Source organism: Molossus molossus, unplaced genomic scaffold, assembly GCF_014108415.1.
Source record: "Molossus molossus isolate mMolMol1 unplaced genomic scaffold, mMolMol1.p scaffold_m16_p_17, whole genome shotgun sequence".
Taxonomy (NCBI): domain Eukaryota; kingdom Metazoa; phylum Chordata; class Mammalia; order Chiroptera; family Molossidae; genus Molossus; species Molossus molossus.
Genome location: NW_023425352.1, coordinates 51,272,751 through 51,293,777, shown reverse-complemented (window position 1 = coordinate 51,293,777; position 21,027 = coordinate 51,272,751). Strand labels below are relative to the sequence as shown.

The 21,027-nt window shown below is 46.4% G+C and overlaps 1 protein-coding gene across 2 annotated transcripts in view; it reads right to left on the bottom strand.

Moving 5' to 3' along the window:
* Positions 1–21,027, bottom strand: part of LOC118632310 (core histone macro-H2A.2) — a 46,132-nt gene that overhangs the window by 14,499 nt on the left and 10,606 nt on the right. Inside the window, exons 1-2 of one of the 2 annotated variants that reach the window (XM_036265318.1) lie at positions 12,173–12,218; positions 11,723–11,953 (exon numbers count right to left, since the gene is read on the bottom strand). In XM_036265318.1, the coding sequence (XP_036121211.1) occupies positions 11,723–11,894 (172 nt within the window). In that variant the 5' untranslated portion in view covers positions 11,895–11,953; positions 12,173–12,218. Of the gene's footprint in view, positions 1–11,722; positions 11,954–12,172; positions 12,219–21,027 lie in introns of those variants that run through there. The other variant, XM_036265317.1, reaches the window with a different exon arrangement.

The following is a 21,027-nucleotide window of genomic DNA, read 5'->3' as shown; positions in this document are numbered from 1 at the left end:
GATCACACCACATCACTCGAGGTAACTGGTTCTGTCCTCTCGTGGCGTGATTTTCTGCAGCAGTTTTGCTGGCTGATATTCCCACGCTGGCTAAGCCCTGTCCCAGACGTGTACATTTGTTTACTCTTGGTGACTAGTGAATGCACCCATTTACTAGACCTATTAAGTATAAATGTAAAATTACTGTAATACATATAGAAAACTTTTCTGTGAAACTAAACTTTTCATATATACTTAATTTTAATTACACAAATGTGTCTACATAAGTAAAAACAGGTACACTAATTTGTCAATTTTTTAATATACGCATTCGTAAAACCTACTTTATTATATAATGAACTTTAGGCTTTAATGGACACCCCCTCACCCGAATTAGTCCATTATATTGAGGTTTTACTGTAAAATATTTTAGCAAGACCTGATATATGAACCTATAATAAAGTCTTCTAGTTGTCCCTTGTCATTAATTCTTCCCCATCCTCCTTAGTGTATGGACCTCTGATTTTCCTGCCGAGTCCATATCCTAGGAAGGATGAAGACAGTTTTTCCCAACCTCCCTTGTTGAGAAGTGTGGTCATGTGACTAAGTTCTGGCTAATGAAAGGCAAGCAGTCGAGTTGTATGATCCTCCTTCCTTGTCTACTGGTGGACTGAGGGCATGATGGCTGAAATGTGAGCAGCCGCCTTTGAGAGAAAGAAGTGGATGATAGCGTAACCAGACACAAGGAACTGCGGTATCTTATGACTGGAGCTTCCTTACCAACCTGGACTGTGCTCTGTAGACTTCTTTTGTATGAGAGAGAAATAAATTCTTGTTTAAGCCACTGTTGGCAGAAGTTAATCCTGACCAAAACAAAACCCTAAGGGAAGACTCGAGCTCTTTCAGCCTACAGACAGCAGGGCCATCGCTGAAGAGCACAGTGATGTAGGTAGGGTCTGTCTTTGGTACCCATTAGGACTCTATTCAGAATCTCTTCTTCTTCATTTGATGCCCAAGATCCCTCTTGTCTTAAAGGAAAATGGATGGGAAGAACTGACTTATACTATGGGATGAGGAAATGTTAACCCGAGAAGTGAATTCCTAGTGGGGATACCTATGAGACGTGTGAAGCAGGTATGTTGGGGCGCCAGGGTTTTCCACATACCCCTCAGAACCTAAGCATGGCTCTGAGTTTAACAACTATGTCATTTTGGCAAATATGAAAGAACTGATAGAAAGGAATTTTCCTAAAACTACTTCACATGCTACCAAATTTCTGAGTCAAATAAAAAAAAAATCTATATAATTGTTTTATACCATCTATATTCTTTCTCCTATTTAATTTTCCTTCTTCTTCAATGTTAGAAGGATATTCTGCTAAATCAAACTTATCTGCCTTCAAAAGTAGGAACAAGCCTATAAAGGAAAATTCCTTCCCTAAGAAAGCTAGAGGCAATGTGCCAGTGAGTTGTTTCACTAATACAGGGGGGAAAAAGAGTATATGTGTGCATGTGTGCAAAATCTGTGTGATGTGTTTTCATAGGCGCGCGCGTGTGTGTGTGTGTGTGTGCTGAGGCTTTGCTGGTATCACGGCATAAATGTTAAACCCTAAAATTAACAGGTGATTCTGTATGTCTTGACAATCAACCTAATTCCAAATAAAATAGCACATGAAATTGCCATCATTTATAAAATCTATGGCAATAAAATAAACATTTGGCATAAGTATGCCATATTAACTAAGCAAATGTAATTAACACAAAATTAGAATAAAATAAGCATTAGCGTTAAATATTTATATGGCATTTCCATAATGAAAAGTGCTACATCACTGCAGATTCATTTCATAACATCTTTTCCAGGTTATTAAGCAATGAATATTGTGTTTACCAACAATGCATTTATACAGGGGTCATGTTTTCTGAACCAAAGATTGGGGGGCACTATCGTTTGAGAAGTAGAAGCATCTTTGTTGCCATGTTGGAAAATCTGATTTGCTGCATTCAGACTACTGCCCAACCCTTTCTTTATCTTAAAAAGTGTACCCATCAAAAAGAAACGTAGTTATAAAGCTTTCCTAATAGGCTTATGTACGACTCTAGGTTGAAATGTGCAGCTTCCCACTGTGTGTGACAGAAGGAGTTTCCTACACTTGCTCATCTCAGGGGCCCCACGCCTGGGAGGAAGGCGCACGCCATCACCCTTTTTTCTAGATGGGTGCAGGGGCCAAGGAGCCTCCCAGCTTTAAGCTTCTAAGCAATCAGATTAAATTTAGCATCTTGGACCATCACTCCCCTGCCTCTGTCACCTGCATTTAGAGGAAGAAGTTAAGCTTCCTCCTAAGTTCATTAACAGCCGTCAGTCAGCATGAGAAGCAGGGCTAACGGGAAGCCCTCCATGCTTGGAGCCCTGGAGGTCAGGCTGTTTTCAGCTGGACAGACAGATGCACAGACATGAGAGTCACAGGTGGACAGTCTGCCGGAACCAAGGGCAGCACAGGAGGTAAAGGCTGCGGTTCAGCGGGCAGCGCGAAGCAGGCGTCAGCGAGGCTCGCGTGCGGCTCCGCTCCCGGACCAGCCCTTCCGAAATCACTTAGAAGGGGGACCTTGGTCATGTGCTCTAGTGCAACAGCAGAGGTAGAGCGTTTCTGTTTTTATTCAAAGAGAACACTTCTTAATGATACACAGCAGAACATCTAGACCGAGGAGTTCTTTCCTCTGTTTCGTCTGGCCATTCCTTGGGACAGAGATGTCACCATCTCAATGTTTGAAATAACATTAATCACTATTAATACCTTCAAATGCTGTTCTGACAAATGCATTCATGTGAACTATAAAATAAGCCTTAGAGTTACATATTTATATGGCATTTCCGTAATGAAAAGTGCTACATCACTGCGAATTTACTCTACATCTTTCCCATGTTCCAGTTGCTACATTCTTGAGTGATTTTATCGATCTCAGGAAACCAATTACCCTTCTATTGGCAATCAGTGGGAAAACTGGATTTATAAGCACACATTTGTTTCCCTGGAAATTCTGTGGGAAGATCATTATTCCGTTAAGTGGTGGAGACTTCTATGAAGTGTACAGACTTCCTTAGCAAACCTCTCACTTCTTAGAAGTCTCACTTCCAGCAACAGTAACCATCTGGAATGCAGCTGAGTATCTGGTAGTAAAAGAAGAAAAAAAAAATTCTGTAGCCAAAGGGATGTTGGAGAGCTTACCAGGCACATTATATCGGAAGAGCCTGTGTCCTCATCTCTTACGCAAATTGAACCAACACCGGAGACCCCAGCCCCAGCAGATGGGAAACACCATGTTAAGTGGAGGGCTGGAACAGAGGGCATGGAGTGGCCGCTCCTTCAAGACGTCTCCTTCCCCGGCCCCCCTGGCTTGTACACTTGCCCACTAGGCGACAGTGCTCAGTCTTTTGGGGGAAGCCCATCCATTCATGGCTCCAGCTTCCACCTACCTGCCATGTGGTCAGATCTGCACCTCCAGCTCTGCTGTGATGTCACCTGGGACTCCCCACCTGGGTGTTCCCCAGGTAAATCAAACACCCCAAATCCAAATCACCCCTTCCCAAACCTGCTCCTCCCATCGGCCTTAGGACTGGCAGCTCCATCCACACACAGACCTGGGAGTCATTCTCTCCTCCTCCTTCCCGCCTCCTCCCTCTCCTTCCCTCCTCTCAGCCTCATCAATCTCACACCCCTTTGCTCCTCTTCTCCACGCTTGTAGCTGTTATCTGAGCTAAGGCTCTCTTCTCTTCCAACCCAGAAACTGCAGTGGCTGTCTAAATGGTTTCCCTGTCCCCTGTCTTGTCCTCCTCCGGATCCATGCCAACAAGGCCACTGCTAGGCCAGAGATGCCCCTTTCTCAAGACATTTGACTTCCCTGATTTCACTAGAACAAGACCCTGTACTGCCATCTGCTGGAAATGCTCACAATAAACATCCAGTTCTTTGCAGTACACAATGCGAATGGTACTCCCTCCCTTAAATGTGTGTCCTTGTGCAGTGTATACAACCTACCCAACCACACACGTGGTCCTGGCTGCCAACGGGGTCTTCTCAAAGCACAAATAAAAATCATCATATAAAAAAATGCTTGGTGTTAAACAGATAGACCCAACTGTCTGGAAATGATATGTAAATAATGGGTTTCTATGTTACACAATGATTTCATGAGGTGCCCTGGAATTCAACCCTGTTTTAAGACCTATTTGTCCTCTCAATTAAAAAAATATCTTGCAAGACATTTTCTCACCATAAAAATGGTAAAGTATTCATTCTCAATCGTCTCGTATTTACGCTATATCTATTGCTGATGAATTCAAAACCCTTTCCCAGAACGTGGGGCTTGCCTTTCCGTCCACTCTCCCTCACCTGCATTGGAGGTGGGAGCTGGGCTGCACACTCGGGTGTCCCCGTGTTTTGGCTACTGTGCTAATGCTGTAGGGAATGTGTGTGGAAGCGCCTGTTTTGGTCTCTGATTTAAATTCTGTTGGGGCATATTCCAAGGAGTGGAATTGCTGGGTCACATGGTCATTCTTTAACTTTCTGGTGAACCACCTAACTGTTTTCCACAGCCACTGTGTCATTCTTCATTCCCACCGTCAATGCACGAGGGGTCCAATTTCTCTACATCCCCGACAACACAGGGTAAGGTTTTAAATGCGTAAAATACATAGGATGTCAAAAGAAACTGATTACACTGAAATATAGTTTTCAAAATATTAAAAAATCTGGGATACAGTAGGCTCTTTGCTTCTTTATTTAACACATTACATAATAAGATCTAGTGCCAGGTCTAACAAGCTACTGTACCCCTGAAGTAACGATGAGTGTAAATGATATTCTCGATAGCTATAACAATGGGAATATAATAGGAAAATGTCAGAGATTTCAATTGGTGAAAAAGTCCCAAGTGTTGCCCACATTAAAAAAGGAAGGAAATGCTAAATGTCAGGTCCCGTTAGTAAAACCGCAGTAGACTCTGAGGACCCCAGGCTCCTGTGTCACACCCTCTCTCACCTCCACCCCACCAGCTGCCACCCCCTCTCATTTCCCTTCTTCTAGGCCAAACTCCCTAGAAGAGTCCCCACTCCCTAGTCTCCCTCCCATACCTCCTACTCCTCAACCCATGCAGTTTGGCTTTGATGATCCACACTGTCCTTGAAAAGGTTGCCATGACCTTGAGGTGGCTAGATCTGTTGTCCTTGCCTAGTTTCATAGGCGTGAGCCCTGAGGGTTAGCAACTCCCTCTCCTTCCCTTGGTTTATAGGACAGTGACTCACACCTTTCTCCTTAACCTCTGGCTGCCCTTTTAGCCTCTTTGATACCCATTCCCCCTACCTGGTGCACAAACTCGGGCACTCTGGTGCTGCTGAGAGTGGTCCTGGGCTCTCCAGTCTTGTCACTGTGCTCTGGGTGACCTCACACACTCCCATGGCCTTTACTGCAGTCTGCCCAAGATGCCCATCCACAGCTCCAGCCTATCGCTCCCTCCTGGGTTCCACACATGCCTAGTAGGTCTTCACTCAGTCGCAGCAATAGCTGTGTGACTAAGCTGCTACCGTTGCCTGGAGCCGTGCTAAGCACTTTCTATGCATTATCTTACGTGATCCTCACAGTGACCCCATGCGAGTACAGTGACATGCCTAACGGTCCTAAGGGGCAGAACCAGAATCCAGCGTCCCTCACCACTCTGCCTTCCTGGGCATCCTGTAGACACCCAAACCCCACGGCTCCCACCCGAGCCCCTCACCCTGCATCCTGCTGCTCCTCCCTGTGTCCTCCTTCAGCTTCAGGCAACATTCTCCACGCACCAGCCGCTTCCCTTTCTTCTCCTCTTGGCCAGACTCCCGACACAGATCTCCATCCTCCTGTCTCCAAGTCCCACCTCTACACCTCAACACACCCAGCGTGGCTTGAGAGACTCGGCCGACCTTGATGCCCCTCCCCGCTTAGCCAATCCGTTACCGAGCAGAGCTGCCTCTGCCCTCTCACCGTCTCCACTGCGCACCTCCGACCCTGGCCGCTGCCCATTCTCCAAGGTGACACTAAAGCCCTGGCCAGTTTGGCTCAACGGTTAGAGCATCGGCCTGTGGTCCAGAGAGACCAGGGTTCGGTTCCTGCTAAGGACGCGTACGTCGGTTGCAGTTTGTCCCCAGCCCTGGTTGGATTGTGTGGGTGGCAGCCATTCGATGTGTCCCTTTCACGTTGATGTTTCTCTCTCTCTCTCTCTCTCTTCCCCCCTCCCTCCCTCCCGCTCTATCTAAACAAAAAATAGAAAAATGTCCTTGGGTAAGGATTAAAAAAAAAAATTTAAAAAGTGACACTAAAATAGCCCCTGATTTCCTGATCTTACCTGTCTCCCTGTCAACCTTTGTCCACCTAAAGCCCCAGGGATGCCCGTAGAATGCTATGTCCTCTCTTTAATGCACTTGTGTGTGTGTGCAAAAGTGTACACATTCTTATCATGGTCCTCAAGGGCCTGCTCCCCACCCCATCTTGTTCCACCCCCGACCCCTGGCCCTGCCATTTCCCAGCTTGTTCCAGGCACATGGAACTGCCTCTAAACTCGGGTCTTCACCCTTGTTCCCCCCCAACCTGACAATCTCTTCCTGGGTCAACCTGAATCTGGTAATTCCCACCAATTCCCCACTCTGCTGCCCATCAGAATCATTTGGGGGAGCTTCTAAAAACCCTGATGCCCACAATCTCTGGGGGGTGAGATCCAGGCATCAGGATTTTAAATCAACCAGTTTGAGGAAAAAGAGAGCTTAGGTCTTAAAACGCTTGCTTTACACCAGGAAGCCTCCCCTGCGCACCATCCCCCTTCCCAAAGCTCCTGTAACTTCTCTGCTCAACATGCATGTATCTTACTGCGCTGTGTTCAACGCTCGTCCGCCCCGCTAGCCTAGCCACGTCTGTTTTCCTTTGTAGCTTCAAGGCCTGATCTTTGGAGAAACTCAGTCAATATTTTGTCATAAATGTTGAAAGTCATTTCAAGGGTGACAGGAGGCTTTCACACTATGAACACCCTTTCCTAAACAAAATCAATCGATGCCTCCTCCAAAACAACAACAAAAGGAACAACTAACAAAATCCCCCTTTTACTTAGTCAACAATAGCCTGCAATTCCACTAACAGTGATTCACTCCTTTGGCTTAAAACTTCTTGTCTAATTTAAGTGCAAATGAAGCCCTAGCCAGTTTTGCTCAGTAGTTAGAGCGTCGGCCTGAGGGCCAAAGGGTTGCCAGTTCGATTCCGGTTGAGGGCATGTACCTGGGCTGCAGGTTCAATCCCCAGCCTGGTTGGGATTGTGCAGTAGGCAACCAATTGATGTGTCTCTCTCGCATCAGTGTTTTTCTCTCTCTCTCCCTCTCCCTCCCTCCCTTCTACTCTATCTGAAAATCAATGGAAAAAATGTCCTTGGGTTAAAAAAAAAAAAAAAAGGCAAATGCAGCTCCAATAGACAACACCTTAACAAAATTAGTCACCATATAGTTTGTCCTGAATAATTTCATCAGCTCTTAATAGAAGGGAGAGAAGAATGACCGTTTATTGAGTGCATCCTAAGCACCGGGCATTTTCACATACCTGCAGCTCAGAGACTCAGGAATTAGCGCGAGGTAACAGCTGGTAAACTGATGAACCAGATTTAAACTGGCATCTGACTAAGCCTGTGCTCTCTCCACTCCAGCGGGAGGTGGGAGGGGAGAAAACACACAAAAGGAAGGGAAGGGGCACCGAGAAGACAGGCCTAGACCTTTGACTGAGGAAGGTGCTGGATGCTGGGACTGGCCAGGGGGATATTAATGGCTATGCCATCCTTCCAGGTGCTCATCCTGTCTTTTTTTTTTTTTTATCCTCACCCGAGGACATTTTTCCATTTTTTGTTCAGGTAGAGTGGGAGGGAGAGAGAGGAAGAGAGAGAGAGAGAAACATCGACATGAAAGGGACACATCGAGTGGCTGCCACCCGCATGACCAACCAGGGCCGGGGACAAATTGCAACCGAGGTACGTGCCCTTAGCGGGAACCGAACCCGGGTCTCTCTGGACCGCAGACCGGCGCTCTAACCGCTGAGCCAAACCGGCCAGGGCTCATCCTGTCTTTTATTTCGTGTGCAATCATCCTGTCTTATTTCGCGTGCAACCCATTAGCAAATCCCGTTGGCTTTGCTTTCAAAATACATCAGTACTCTGACCACTTCTCGGTGCCTTCCCTGCCCACTCACTGCATCTCTGCAATAGCCTTCCAGCTGCTTTCCCGGCACCGCCCCCAGCCACGATCAAATCACTCCTGCCTCTGCTCAAAGGCCTGCAGAGCCCCATTGCTTGCTCTTATTCCCCCACCTGCCCCTTCTCTCTTGAGCCTCATTTACAGTCCAAGCCCGCCCCCCCCCAGCTCTAGCCCTCTGGCCCCACTGCTGTTCCCCCAACACTCCCAGCACCTGCCTCCCCTCAGGCTAGGGCGCCTGCCCCCACACACCCCACACACCCCAGGCCCGCTCCCTGGCCTGCTTCCGATGCCACCCCTCAGCAGGGCCTTCCTGAATAGGCTCTATTTACACCCCCTCCTGGAACACCCCGTCCGTCCTTCGGCTTTATCTGCCCCCCAGCACGTAGCAGCGTCTGACCACCCTCCACCCCTTTGCTGGCTTCTCCCTCCAGAATGCGCCCTGCCGGAGGGCAGGGGCTCCTGTCTGTGCTGTGCCCTCAGCATCTAGAACGCCTGGCATACGGCAGGTGTTCAATAACTGTTGACTGGATGGAGGATGATGAGAACTCACCTGAGAAACAGGAGGATGCTCTACTTTGGGAGATACCATAAATCTTTAAAGACCTGCACTCCTAGTAAGGGTGGGGTTGCTATGGAGGCTGGGGACACTGATCCAAAACAAACCAAAAATCTTCTGAATGGTCCAATTCTATCCCCAGAGAGGAGTCTGAGGATTGGTGTGTGCCCTGACATGTAAATGCTTAACAGATATTTGTTGAATAAATAAGAAAATGTAAGCTTTTATCTGAACCAAAGATGAACAGAGATGCCAGTGATTCAAAAGCTAACTTTTGGCCCTGGCCGGTTTGGCTCAGCGGTTGGATCATCGACCTGCGGTCCGGAGAGACCCGGGTTCAGTTCCCGCTAAGGGCATGTACCTCGGTTGCAGTTTGTCCCCGGCCCTGGTTGGTTGTGCGGGTGGCGACCACTCGATGTGTCCCTTTCACATCGATGTTTCTCTCTTTCTCTCTCTGTTCTTCTCTCCCCCTCCCACTCTACCTGAACAAAAAATAAAATAAAATTTAATTACAAAAGCTAACTTTTGTTTTGTTATGCACAAAGTGTAGACTTTTGTCAAGTGGAGACATGGAAAGTATTTAATTACACTGACTGTGTCAACGTGACAGTGGGGCAGTGTAGTGTAGCAGAAAGTGCAGGCTTGGGGCTGAAGGCCTCAGGGAGGCTCCGCTCCCTGCTCGGAGGCTGTGGGTCTCTGGGTTACCCGAGTGGTTTCCAGGCTCAGTGGGTGATACAGGCCTAACAGGTTTTTTTGTTGTTCTTGTTAATCCCTACTCAAGGATATTTTTCCATTAATTTTTAGATAAAGTAGATTTTTTAAGGGAGGGAGGGAGGAAGAGAGAAAGAGAGAGAGAGAGAGAAACATTGATGTGAGAGAGACACATCGATTGGTTGCCTCCCACACGACCCTGACCTGGGCTGGGGATCAAACCTGTAAACCCAGGTATGTGCCCCTGACTGGGAACTGAATCCCAGACCCTTTGGTCCATGGGCTGACACACTGTCTGTTGAGCCAAACCAGTCAGGGCCTAACAGCTTGTTTTCATTCATCTTTCTCAAAGTCCCTCCTCTCCATCTTGGAGCCAGAAGACTTTCCCATTCGATTTCTGGGTTCTACCCCAGACCCAGTGAATCAGACCACTGGGGGAGGGGTCGCCAGGAACTTGCCTTTTAAACGAACATTCCCCAAGCCTTCAGGCCTGCTGCTAAGGCTGGCTCACCATCTTGCTCCTCTGAGGTGGTCCTTGAACCAGCAGCAGCAGCACTGCCTGGGAGCCTGTTATAAATGCAGAGTCTCAGGCCCCACCTTGTCCCGGGGGGATCCCACTTGGAGAAGCACTGCTCTATCACACTTGATTCAATGACTGTCAGAGCCTTCCAGCCCCTCTCCCCACCCTCCTAAAGGATCCTTCTGAAAAACTCAGCTCAGGGAAGGACAGGCTCACGGCGCCAAGGTCTGTCGCCCGACGGAGGGCCCAGGGAGAGAAGGTTTCCAAGGGTGGATCAGAGCAAACCTTTCATCAGTAAAGGAGCTGGGTGAGCGGCAGGGGACCAGGAGGGCAGAACAGGACCGGACCTTGAAAAAGCAAGAGACTGCTCTTGAAGGAGAAGCAGGAGGGAAAAGGGACCTGGGACAGAAACTGGGTCCAGCCCTGCCCGACGGGGGTTTTCATCTGTGGCTGCAAGGAGCTCAGCTTCCGGGTGGACAGTTTAGGGGGGTTCAATTTTTCCCTGGTAGACTCCCAAGGGATTTGACCCTGGGGTTTGGGGAATTTGTTAACCATGGGCAGAATCAGAGCTATTGTTTCTAATGCCTAAAAGGACTCCTTCACTGAACAAATCACACTTATTTATATAGATTTTTACATTTATATTTTATATATGTATATATATATATATATATATATATTTCAAGTAATCTTTTTTTTTTTTGGTATGTGCCCCTAGTGGGAACCGAACTCAGGACTCTCTGGTCTGCAGGGTGATGCTCCAACCGCTGAGCCAAACCGGCCAGGGCTATATGTACATATTTTTATTTTTTAATTTTTTTTTTTGGTATGTGCCCCTAGTGGGAACCGAACCCAGGACTCTCTGGACCGCTGGACGACGCTCCAACCGCTGAGCCAAACCAGCCAGGGCTGTATATATTTTTAAAGCATCCTTGAAATTGTGAAGTATGGTTTCTGTTTAACTATATCAGAAGAGTACAATAACAAAAATAAAATAGAAAGCTACTCAACTATATAAAGAACACACAGCAAAACTCTCATCTCTTAGTAAAAAGATAATTTAACAACCAATATGGGGAACTATTTCCTATGTACCACCTCTGTAAAGAAGCAAAAGGAGAACATTATTGGCTTCACGAAACCAGCTGAAGGTGCTGCTGATGCTCCGGTCAATGTTACTGACGGACACTGAGTCCTAGTTTCATACACCAGGAGAACCGACATTGAATGAGGATTTTACGTAAAATGAAGACCCCCTTGCCCTGGCCAGTGTGGCTCAGCAGCTGAGTGTCGGCCTGCGGACCAGAGAGTCCCGGATTCGGTTCCCGCTAGGGGCACGTACCACACACACAAAAAATAAATAAATAAAAATAAAGACCCCCTTTTACAAAAAGAATAGCACCCCCGCCCCCATCCTTCCTGTAGTTTCTCTTCTTTGGGAACCTAGATTTTTACACATAGCATTTGCCTAAAGCAAGACACACCTTTCTCAGGGCTGGTCTGGAAAAGCCAATTTATTGTGGGTTCTCTTCCTCCCGTGTTGATCATCTGTCCTTCTCAGGCCCTCTCCTCTCCCCTAAATTCTGCAGAAACCTACTGCAGCGTAGCAGGCAAGCTGAAAGCCAGTCACCACCCACAGGAGCCTTGAGACGCACCGGTCCAGGCCGAGAGGGGCCGAGCGGAGGGTGCCCGCGGGGTCCTACCTGCCAGGTACTCGATGACGGCCGCCATGTACACCGGAGCACCCACGCTGATCCGGTACTTGAATGTCCCTTTCTTCAGGTAACGCATCAGCCTCCCCACGGGGAAGATGACACCCGCCCTGGCTGAACGGGACAGCTTGGACATTTTCTTCTTCCCGCTCCGGCCTGACATCTTGCCTCAGTTTCCCTCTCAGCTTGCTGACACAGTGGCCTCCCGGCACTAGCACAGTGCTGCAGAGGAAAGAGAACAGGGTGAGGAAGGGCAGCTGGCACACATCTTGGGAACAGCGATGTGACTCTAGAGCACTACATGACATGCCTGACAGTCCCGGGAGGGGGCTGAGGCCTGCCTGCCACCGTAGGGGGCTGCAGGCAGGAAGCTGAGCTTGGGGTCTTTGCAGGCCATAGGCAGGCCCACCCACAAACCTCTCCCCACCCCAACCTCAATACCAGAGGCCGAAGAAACTGTCACTAGAGAGAGAAGTCATGGTCTTTTAGTCAGCTGAATAATGGCTTCCAAATATGTCTACTTCATCACCCCCAGAATCATTTGTGAATGTATAACCTTATATGGCAAAAGGGACTTTGCAGATGTGATTAAGTTCGGGGCTGTGATGGGGAGATTATCCTGGATTATCTGGGCAGGTCTGATGTAATTGCAAAGGTCCTTACAAGAGGGAGGCAGGAGATCAGTGAGCAGCGATATGAATAAAGGAAATAAATTCTCTCCTCTGAGCTTCCAGAAAGAACCAGCCCTGCCGACACCTTCATTTTAGCCTAGTGGAATTGATTCTGGACTTCTGACCTCCAGACTGGGAGAGAACAATGTCTTGTTTCTTTTTTATCCTCACCCAAGGACATTTTTCCATTTTTTGTTCAGATAGAGTGGGAGGAAGAGAGAGGGAGAGAGAGAGAGAAACATCGACATGAAAGGGACACATCGAGTGGCTGCCACCCGCACCACTAACCAGGGCCGGGGACAAACTGCAACCGAGGTACATGCCCTTAGCGGACACCGAACCCGGGTCTCTCTGGACCGCAGGCCGACGCTCCAACCGCTGAGCCAAACTGGCCAGGGCACAATGTCTTGTTTAAGCCACTAAATTTGGGAGTAATTTGTTGCAGTAGCAACAAGAAAACTAACGATTCCTCTTTTCTCTGATGTTTCTGCCTGTTTTATGACAGGACTTTATTATTAGCTTTGACCTACAGCTCACGGCTGATTTCTCATTTCTCAGACGGAAACACTTTTCTAAATTTCCAATAATTCTTAAAAATGGAAACATGCCAGAAGAGGCAGTTTTGTTGAATATGCTAATGCACAATAAACAAACACAGCCAATGAAAAATTAGAATGCAGCGCAGGCTTCTGCTCCTTGGATTGGGGAATCCAGGTTGATTTGGGGGAGAAACTTCAAAGTGAGCGTAAAGGGGTGACTTCAGCACAATGCACCGAGAGACATATTTTTCAGGGAACTATCTTTTGTGTGAAGATAAAATAATTCTATGCTTCTGAAAAAGTCTCTGTAAGGCTAAAGCTAATTCAGAGAATTGTTGCTTAACTAATTGGGTGAGGGAGTACCGTGACCAAAAAATGGAATAGAATTCAGAGCAAATAAAAGCAAATTACAAAGGACAAGCAAGCAGGACCAAAGAGAAGGAACCAGAGAACTTCTAGGAAATGTGTTAATGCATCGAAGCTCTCTGACCCAAAGGCACCGTCATTCTCCGTGGCCTTTTCATTTGGGGATGGAAAACGAAAGTCCAAAATAAGCTGAAACTGGTTCTACCTGCCGAGGCAGCCATTTCACATTGTGGCAGGATCAGCTTGCCAACAGCCAAAATGGCAATGGAAAGGCCGAGAAAGTGGCTAAAATCATGGTGGGAGTAAGTGCTGAAGGAACGCATCGCTAACCTGAAAGATACCAAACCAGAATGTATTTGATCTGGATGGAAGCATGAACATAGAGTTCAGTTTCCTGAAGTATCTGATTATGCCATTATGACTGAGGAGTGTCATATACAACTATGGAATCAGCAGCCAACCCCATTCTCAGCACCCTCCTAATCCCGAGGTGAAGGATGTCAGTTTGTGGCATTTTATTACATACCTCACATACATTACTTTTAAATGCTTATATGTATTTACTATGCTCCCATTTCATGTGTCATTTTGCCACTAAAAAATGTAGGTATTGCCCTGACCAGTTTGGCTCAGCGGTTAGGGCGTCAGCCTGCGGTCCCGAGAGACCCGGGTTCAGTTCCCGCTAAGGGCATGTACCTCGGTTGCAGTTTGTCCCCGGCCCTGGATGGTTCGTGCGGGTGGCAGCCACTCGATGTGTCCCTTTCATGTTGATGTTTCTTTTTCTTTCTCTCTCTCTCTCTCTCTCTCCCTCCCACTCTATCTGAACAAAAAAATGGAAACATGTCCTCAGCTGAGGATAAAAAAAAAATATAGGTATTCATCAAAGTTAAGTACAAACAAAGATGAGCAAATAGCTTTAGAATAGTATCTCTTGCACAGTAAGGGGCAGGGATGAAACAATATCACCATTTTTAAAACTTCTACATTTTCCCAGCTTCTGCTGTCCAGGGCTGCTAACGCTCACACACACACTTACAGACATCCCGTGGCAGAGAAAGCAAGCAACTGCCTGTGAGGATGATAGCCATCGATTTACAGTAAGGAAACCCAGGTCAGGCATCAGTAAATGTTCTGAGAACCTGTTGTTGGTCATCACTGTCCCAGGGGACAGGGGACACAAAGCAGTGTGAAGTGGTCCTTGTCCTCAGAGAGTGACATGGCGCATTTGCTAGGCAGTGGCAGAGTGCCAGATGGAGGTGGCTCCTGGTATAGTGGGAAGAGCCCAGGGCCAGGCACAGGGACCCCAGGGCGTGGTCCCCCTTCTACATAGCTGGCTATGTGAACTCTGGGTGTCACTGGTGTGGGCCTCCTCTGTAAAACAGGACAGTGACTAATAGATCCTGAAGGTCTCCTGGTCTAAAACATTCCTATTTTTTTCAACTTTCAAATGTTCTGGAAATGAGTTCTAGAGCACAAAGAAATGAGTTCTAGAGCATAAAGAGCCTGTGCATATTCATGAAAAGGTATTAGTATTGGTGCTCCACTAAGCTAATTTTGTGTTTTTTTTTTTTCGTTACTGGTATGTGGAGGGAGGGAAAAGATTAGTAGGTCTGGTTGCCAAGGAAACCACCTAAAAAGCTCATCCCAGGGTGGACATGCCCTGTGGGTAGATGCTTGCTGGATGGTCACATCTCTCCTACCAACAGAGAGAACCATGCACAGAGGACAAAGGCCACAAGGGCAGGACCCCTTACCCCCTCCTTCATTTTTCTCAAACAAAAATAGCCAGAGAATAAGTAGGTGTGCAGGATAAAGCTACCTAGGAACTTTCTCAATGTCAGCCAAGAGAAGTCACCGATTTCCCTAAGAATTGGAAATCAGGATTAGCAGCAGCAGACAGACAGGTGGCTTCAGGGGATTGGTATGACATGGACACACACAGTCAAGTAAAGAAACCCAGGGTTAGATCAAATAGACAAACGTATCAGCTGAATATAATAAAATGTAGGGCTTACCCCACACACAGCATTTATAACAAGACTTTAAGACTTGCTTTCCTTGGCTTCCAGACCTCCCTCTGTTAGGGCCTTAAGGCAGAGCTGACGATGCAGCTCCATTTGACGTGCAAGTGTGACACTGACTGTTGTATGCTTTTAATATGTATTTTTCTGTATTGGTTTAGGGAGAAAGAGAGACATCGATTGTCTGCTTCCTGCACACCCCCTACTGGGGATCAAGCCCGAATTTGGGCATGTGTCCTAAGCAGGAATCAAACAGGTGACCTTTTGGTGCGTGAGAGACAATGAGCCACACGGGCCAGGGTGTTGTATGTAGTTTAATAGTGCTGGAGCGTTATTTGTACCTGGGGAGCCCATCTTTTCAGATACTGTGCTGAATTTAAGCAGCCAGGCACTTAACTCCTGGGCCCCAAAGGGGAGGTCCCTGTGCGTTGTAAGAACTGGACCACATCACGGAAGCAGGGAGGAGGCTCGTGGGAACCCACAGATGGAAGGAAGTGCTGTGTCTTCTCGCCTGGAATTCCTTAAGAGAAGACCCTGATTTCTAAAGACCACCCAGCCCTGGCCGGTTTGGCTCACCGGGTTAGAACATCGGCCTGCAGTCCAGAGAGACCCGGGTTCGGTTCCCACTAAGGGCACGTACCTTGGTTTCAGTTTGTCCGCGGCCCTGGTTGGGTCGTGTGGGTGGCAGCCACTTGATGTGTCCCTTTCACATCGATGTTTCTCTCTCTTCCTCTCTCTCCCTCCTGCTCTATCTGAACAAAAAATGGATAAATGTCCTCCGGATTAAAAAAGTAAATAAATAAATAAAGACCACCCCAGCCTCCCAGCCCCTCAGCCTGAGCTGGACTCTGCCTGGAGTTGCAAGAAATTATAACCTCTGACTTCCTCCTTTTCTAGGCCGCCCTTTCCCCTGACTCTATCCATTCTTGGGAAGTCAGGTGATGAAAACTTGAATGAGGCCCTGGCTGGTTTTGCTCTTTGGTTAGAGTGTCGGCCTGTGGACCAATGAGTTGTGGGTTCGATTCTGGTCAAGGGCACATACCTTGGTGGCAGTTCATCCCCAGCCCTGGTCAGGTCGTTTGGGAAGCAACCAGTCGATATGTCTCTGTTACATCGATGTTTCTCTCTGTCTCTCTCTCCCTCCCTCCCTCCTACTCTGTCTAATGATAAACAGAAAGATATCCTTGGGTGAGGAATAAAAAAAACAAACAAAAAACTTGAATGGTTTTTTTCTGCTTCCTGTGAATTAAAATCTGTGAAGGGCCACCCATCTAAAGAGAAAAGAACTATTGCAATGTGAAATTTCTTTCCATCAAACACTTCCATCCAAACATTAATATTTAAATGTCTACATTTATTTACCTTCTGCTCTAAAACAAATTTTACTCTAATTAAGCAAGGCTTAAGGACTCTAGTTCATTATGTTTGTTTACATGTTTGGAAAATAGGGTCTTTGACATATGAAAAAATGCTCAACGTCACTAATCATCAGAGAAATGCAGATTAAAATGACTATGAGGTATCACCTCACACCTGTCAGAATGGCCGCCATCAACAAATCATCAAACAAGTGTTGGCGAGAGTGTAGAGAAAAGGGGACTCTAGTACACTGCTGGTGGGAATGCAGACTGGTGCAGCCACTATGGAAAACAATTTGGTGCTTCCTCAGATAATTAAAAATGAAACTGCCATTTGACCTAGTGATCCCACTCCTAGGAATATATCCTAAGAAGCCTGAAACACCAATCAGAAAGAATATATGTATCCCTATGTTCATAGCAGCACTATTTATAACTGCTAAGATCTGGAAACAACCCAAGTGTCCATCAGTAGATGAGTGGATAAAAAGCTGTGGTACATTTACACAATGAATACTATGCAGCCGTAAGAAAGAAAGATCTCTTACCCTTTGAGATGACATGGAGGGACCTGGAGAGTATTATGCTAAGTGGAATTAGCCAGTCAGAGAAAGACAAATACCACATGATCCTACTTATTTGTGGAAAATAATGAACAAAATAAGCTGATGAACAAAACAGATCCAGAGACGAGGAAGTAGAGAACAGATTGACAAACCTCAGAGGGAAGAGGGTAGGGGGCGGGAAGAGATAAACCAAAGAATTTATATGCACAACCAATCGACACAAACAGTGCGGTGAAGGCAAGGGGGGCTGTTGGGAGTGGGGAGGAGGGTGTCAATGGGGAAAAAAGGGGGGACATCTGGCCCAGCTGGTGTGGCTCAATGGTTGAGTGTTGACCCAGGCTCCAAGAGGTTGCCAGTTTGATTCCCAGTCAAGGCATTTGCCCAGGTTGTGGGCCAGATCCCCAGTGGGGGCGTGTAGGAGGTGGCCAATCAATGTTCTCTCTCATCGATGTTTCTATCTCTCTCCCTCTCCCTTCCTCTCTCTAAAAATCAACAAAGAAAAAAATAAAATAAAATAAAATTTAAAAAAGGACATCTATAATACTTTCGGATATATATATATATATATATATATATATATATATATTTAAAAGAATACTACAAGCACTTTGTGGGCACCCCCTGGAGGCCACGTGGCCATGCTTGGGTGGCTTCATTATCCAGGCTTCTTTGGGGTCCTTAAGAGGAATTGGGGACAAGACCAGAAAAACACACCTACATCTGCAATACAGCTGTCCTTTCATATCTGAGAGACCAAGAATACCAAGGTAAAAAGTCTCGTAATTACTTGCAAAGTGGATGGGAGAATTTTAAGCATGTTAACAGTAGGGGAAAGGGAAATAAAACTCAACATTTAGGAAGACAGAGGACATGACAGTGCTGACTGATCCTTCCCTTCACCTCCATGAGCACAGCGATCGGGAGGACAAGACTGGTTTTGTGTGTGCTGGGCAAGAAGGCATATTTGAACTCTGTTATTTTAGATTTATTTCTATGATCTGATTTTAAGCCCATAAAGACACCGATGAGCTTGACTTTACAGACATCACAAGGGTAAATACTCAACTGCAGCACTGACTCGGACATGGGCAATAAACTCATGCCGAACTGTGCAATCTACTATATTTCATTGATTTTACAATGCTGTTTTTTTTTTTTTTTTTACATTTAACTATCTCTAGACATCAGTGTGCATCTTGCAATCTATGACATCAGAGATTCAATAAAAATATTTATGGAGCATTTGTTATTATTTTTAAAAATAAATGTTTATTGATTTTAGAGAGAGAGAAAGTGAGAGGGAGAGAGAGATAGAAACATCAATTGGACGCCTCCTGCATGCCCCTCACTGGGGATCGGGCTCACAACTTAGGTATGTGCCCTGACCAGGAATCGAACCAGCGACCTCTTGGTGCATGGGTCGATGCTCAACTACTGAAACACGTAGACTGGGCTATTATTATTATTTTAAATATGTTTTATTGATTTTAGAGAGAGAGAAAAGAAGAGGAAGATATAGAAAAACATCCAGCCCTGTCCGGTTTGGCTCAGCAGTTAGAGCATCTGCCTGCGGACCAAAGAGTCCTGGGTTCGATTCCAGCCAAGGGCACGTACCTCAGTTGCAGTTTGTCCCCGGCCCTGGTTGGGGTTGTGCAGGTAGCAACCAATCAATGTGTCTCTCTCACATGGATGTTTCTCTCTCACATCAATGTTCCTCCCCCAACTCTGTCTGAAGATAAATGTAAAAAAAATATCCTCAGGTGAGAATTAAAAAAAAAAAGAAAAACATCCATTGGCTACTTCCTACACACCCTCTACTGGGATGGAGCCTGCGCCCTGACTGGGAATCAACTGGTGACTTGTTGGTGCTCAGCTGAGCCACTGGATAGGGCTAAAGTGCTTTTTTTAAATGAAAAGGTGAAAATTTCCCACTTAAGAATAGAAAAATAAAGTCATATGCTGAGATGCGAAGATCTATGGTAAGAAGGGATCTTCTGTTGGTGACACTGCGAAGGAAAAAGAAATCTGGGCCAGTTTTGCTGCTCTGCCTCGAGCTGCAAAGCTGTGCCCACAGTGTGTGGTAAGTGCTTAGTTAGGATGGAAAAGGCATTGTTTGTGGGTGGAAGACGTGGACAGAAAACACGTCCCGAGTGACAGCAATGTGTTCCATCAGAAAGCACTGAGCTTACACGGAGCCTTCAGCAAAGGTACTCGTGTGGACGAACACAGCAGGTCCCCGAACAATGTCGTTTCATTCAACATCGTTTCAATGTTAACACTGATGAGAAAACAATCAACTCCCTGCCCCAGGCCACTGTCTGTGTGGAGTGTGCACGTTCTCCCCATTCTGCGTGGATTTTCTCGGGGGACTCTGGGTTCTTCCCACATTCCAAAGATGTGCATGTCTGAGTCGCCCCAGTGGGGGGTGTGTGAGTGCCCTGTGATGGGAGGTGCCTGCCTGTGCCCCTGAGCTGCAGGGACGGGTGCCACATGCGCCCTGAACTGGAACACTTGGGTTGGAAAACCACCTTCCTTTTTTCATTAATTTTCTTAAATGTCTGCGGAGCTCACATTTGTTTCAGTGTTCAATTATTAGAAGAGCTTTGGATTTTTATAAGTTTGGTGGTGTTTTTGTGACCAGAAACATGCTGTAACAAACTTAACAAACAAACTTACTTAACTCTTGTTTTATCAAGTAGCCTGTGGTGAAACTGGTCTCATTATTTGTCATTGCCCTTCAAGTTGCAGTTTCCAAGAACCTATGGACAATGCTACGTGGACTTACTGTATTTACAGGGTTCAGGACTGTCTGTGGTTTCAGGCACCCGCTGGGCCTTACAATGTATCTCCTGTGGATGAATGGGAACTACTCTAGTTCTGTTTACAAATTAGCCAGAAGCACTGGATCAGTGAACAGCGAACTACAGCTCTCAGGGGAAACAGGGTTAGGTTGCTGTGAGCCTCTGGTCACAACTTTCTCACCAATGGATCAATACATAAGCTTGTTTTTGTGTGTTCCCATTTAAAGACACCTTACTTAATATGTATCGTTCACCCATTAACACTGAACTCACGGCAAACAGCACTATAATTTAGGCCTGAACAAACCTTATCTAACGCGTATTTTCTCCAGAAGCCACAACACAGTCTTCTTGTGCTCAGGACCACTAGACAGCACTTCAGCACTGCACTAGGGGGGCTTCTGAAACAGTGAGACCCCCAAAAGAAAGCACAGAAATGTGAAAAATGTTGACAGTTGACTCTATTGAATGATTTTTGGATTGTAATTTGGTGGGGTATACAATTTTTTAGCATCAATATCATATTGCTTCAACATGATTAAGCCACTATTTTAGCATCCTGCATTACAGAGAAGTTTGGTGGCCCCACCCCTCAAGCTTTGATTTTCTCTTTACGTTTATCACTTCACCTGGATGTGTGTAGGTGTGGGTCCTCCCCACCCCTTTCATCCTGCTCAGCACTTGGCGATAAGCCTGTTCAATCTGAAGATTCACTTCTTTCATAACTCCGGAACATTCTGTGCTTGTATTTGATTACTTTCCTCATCTTTATTTCTCTCTCCTCTCCCTTTACGCGTCTCACTGGCATGCCTGTAAACCAGGTGCTGAAGCTTCTGGATCGTTCCTCAAAGTCACGCTTTTCCTGCTGTCTTTTCAGTCCTTTAAATATCTAATGTTGGCAATCATACTATTAATTTCTAAGAACCCCTTCTTGTTCTTTGTTCCATTTCATAGCATCCTGTTCTTTTACGAAT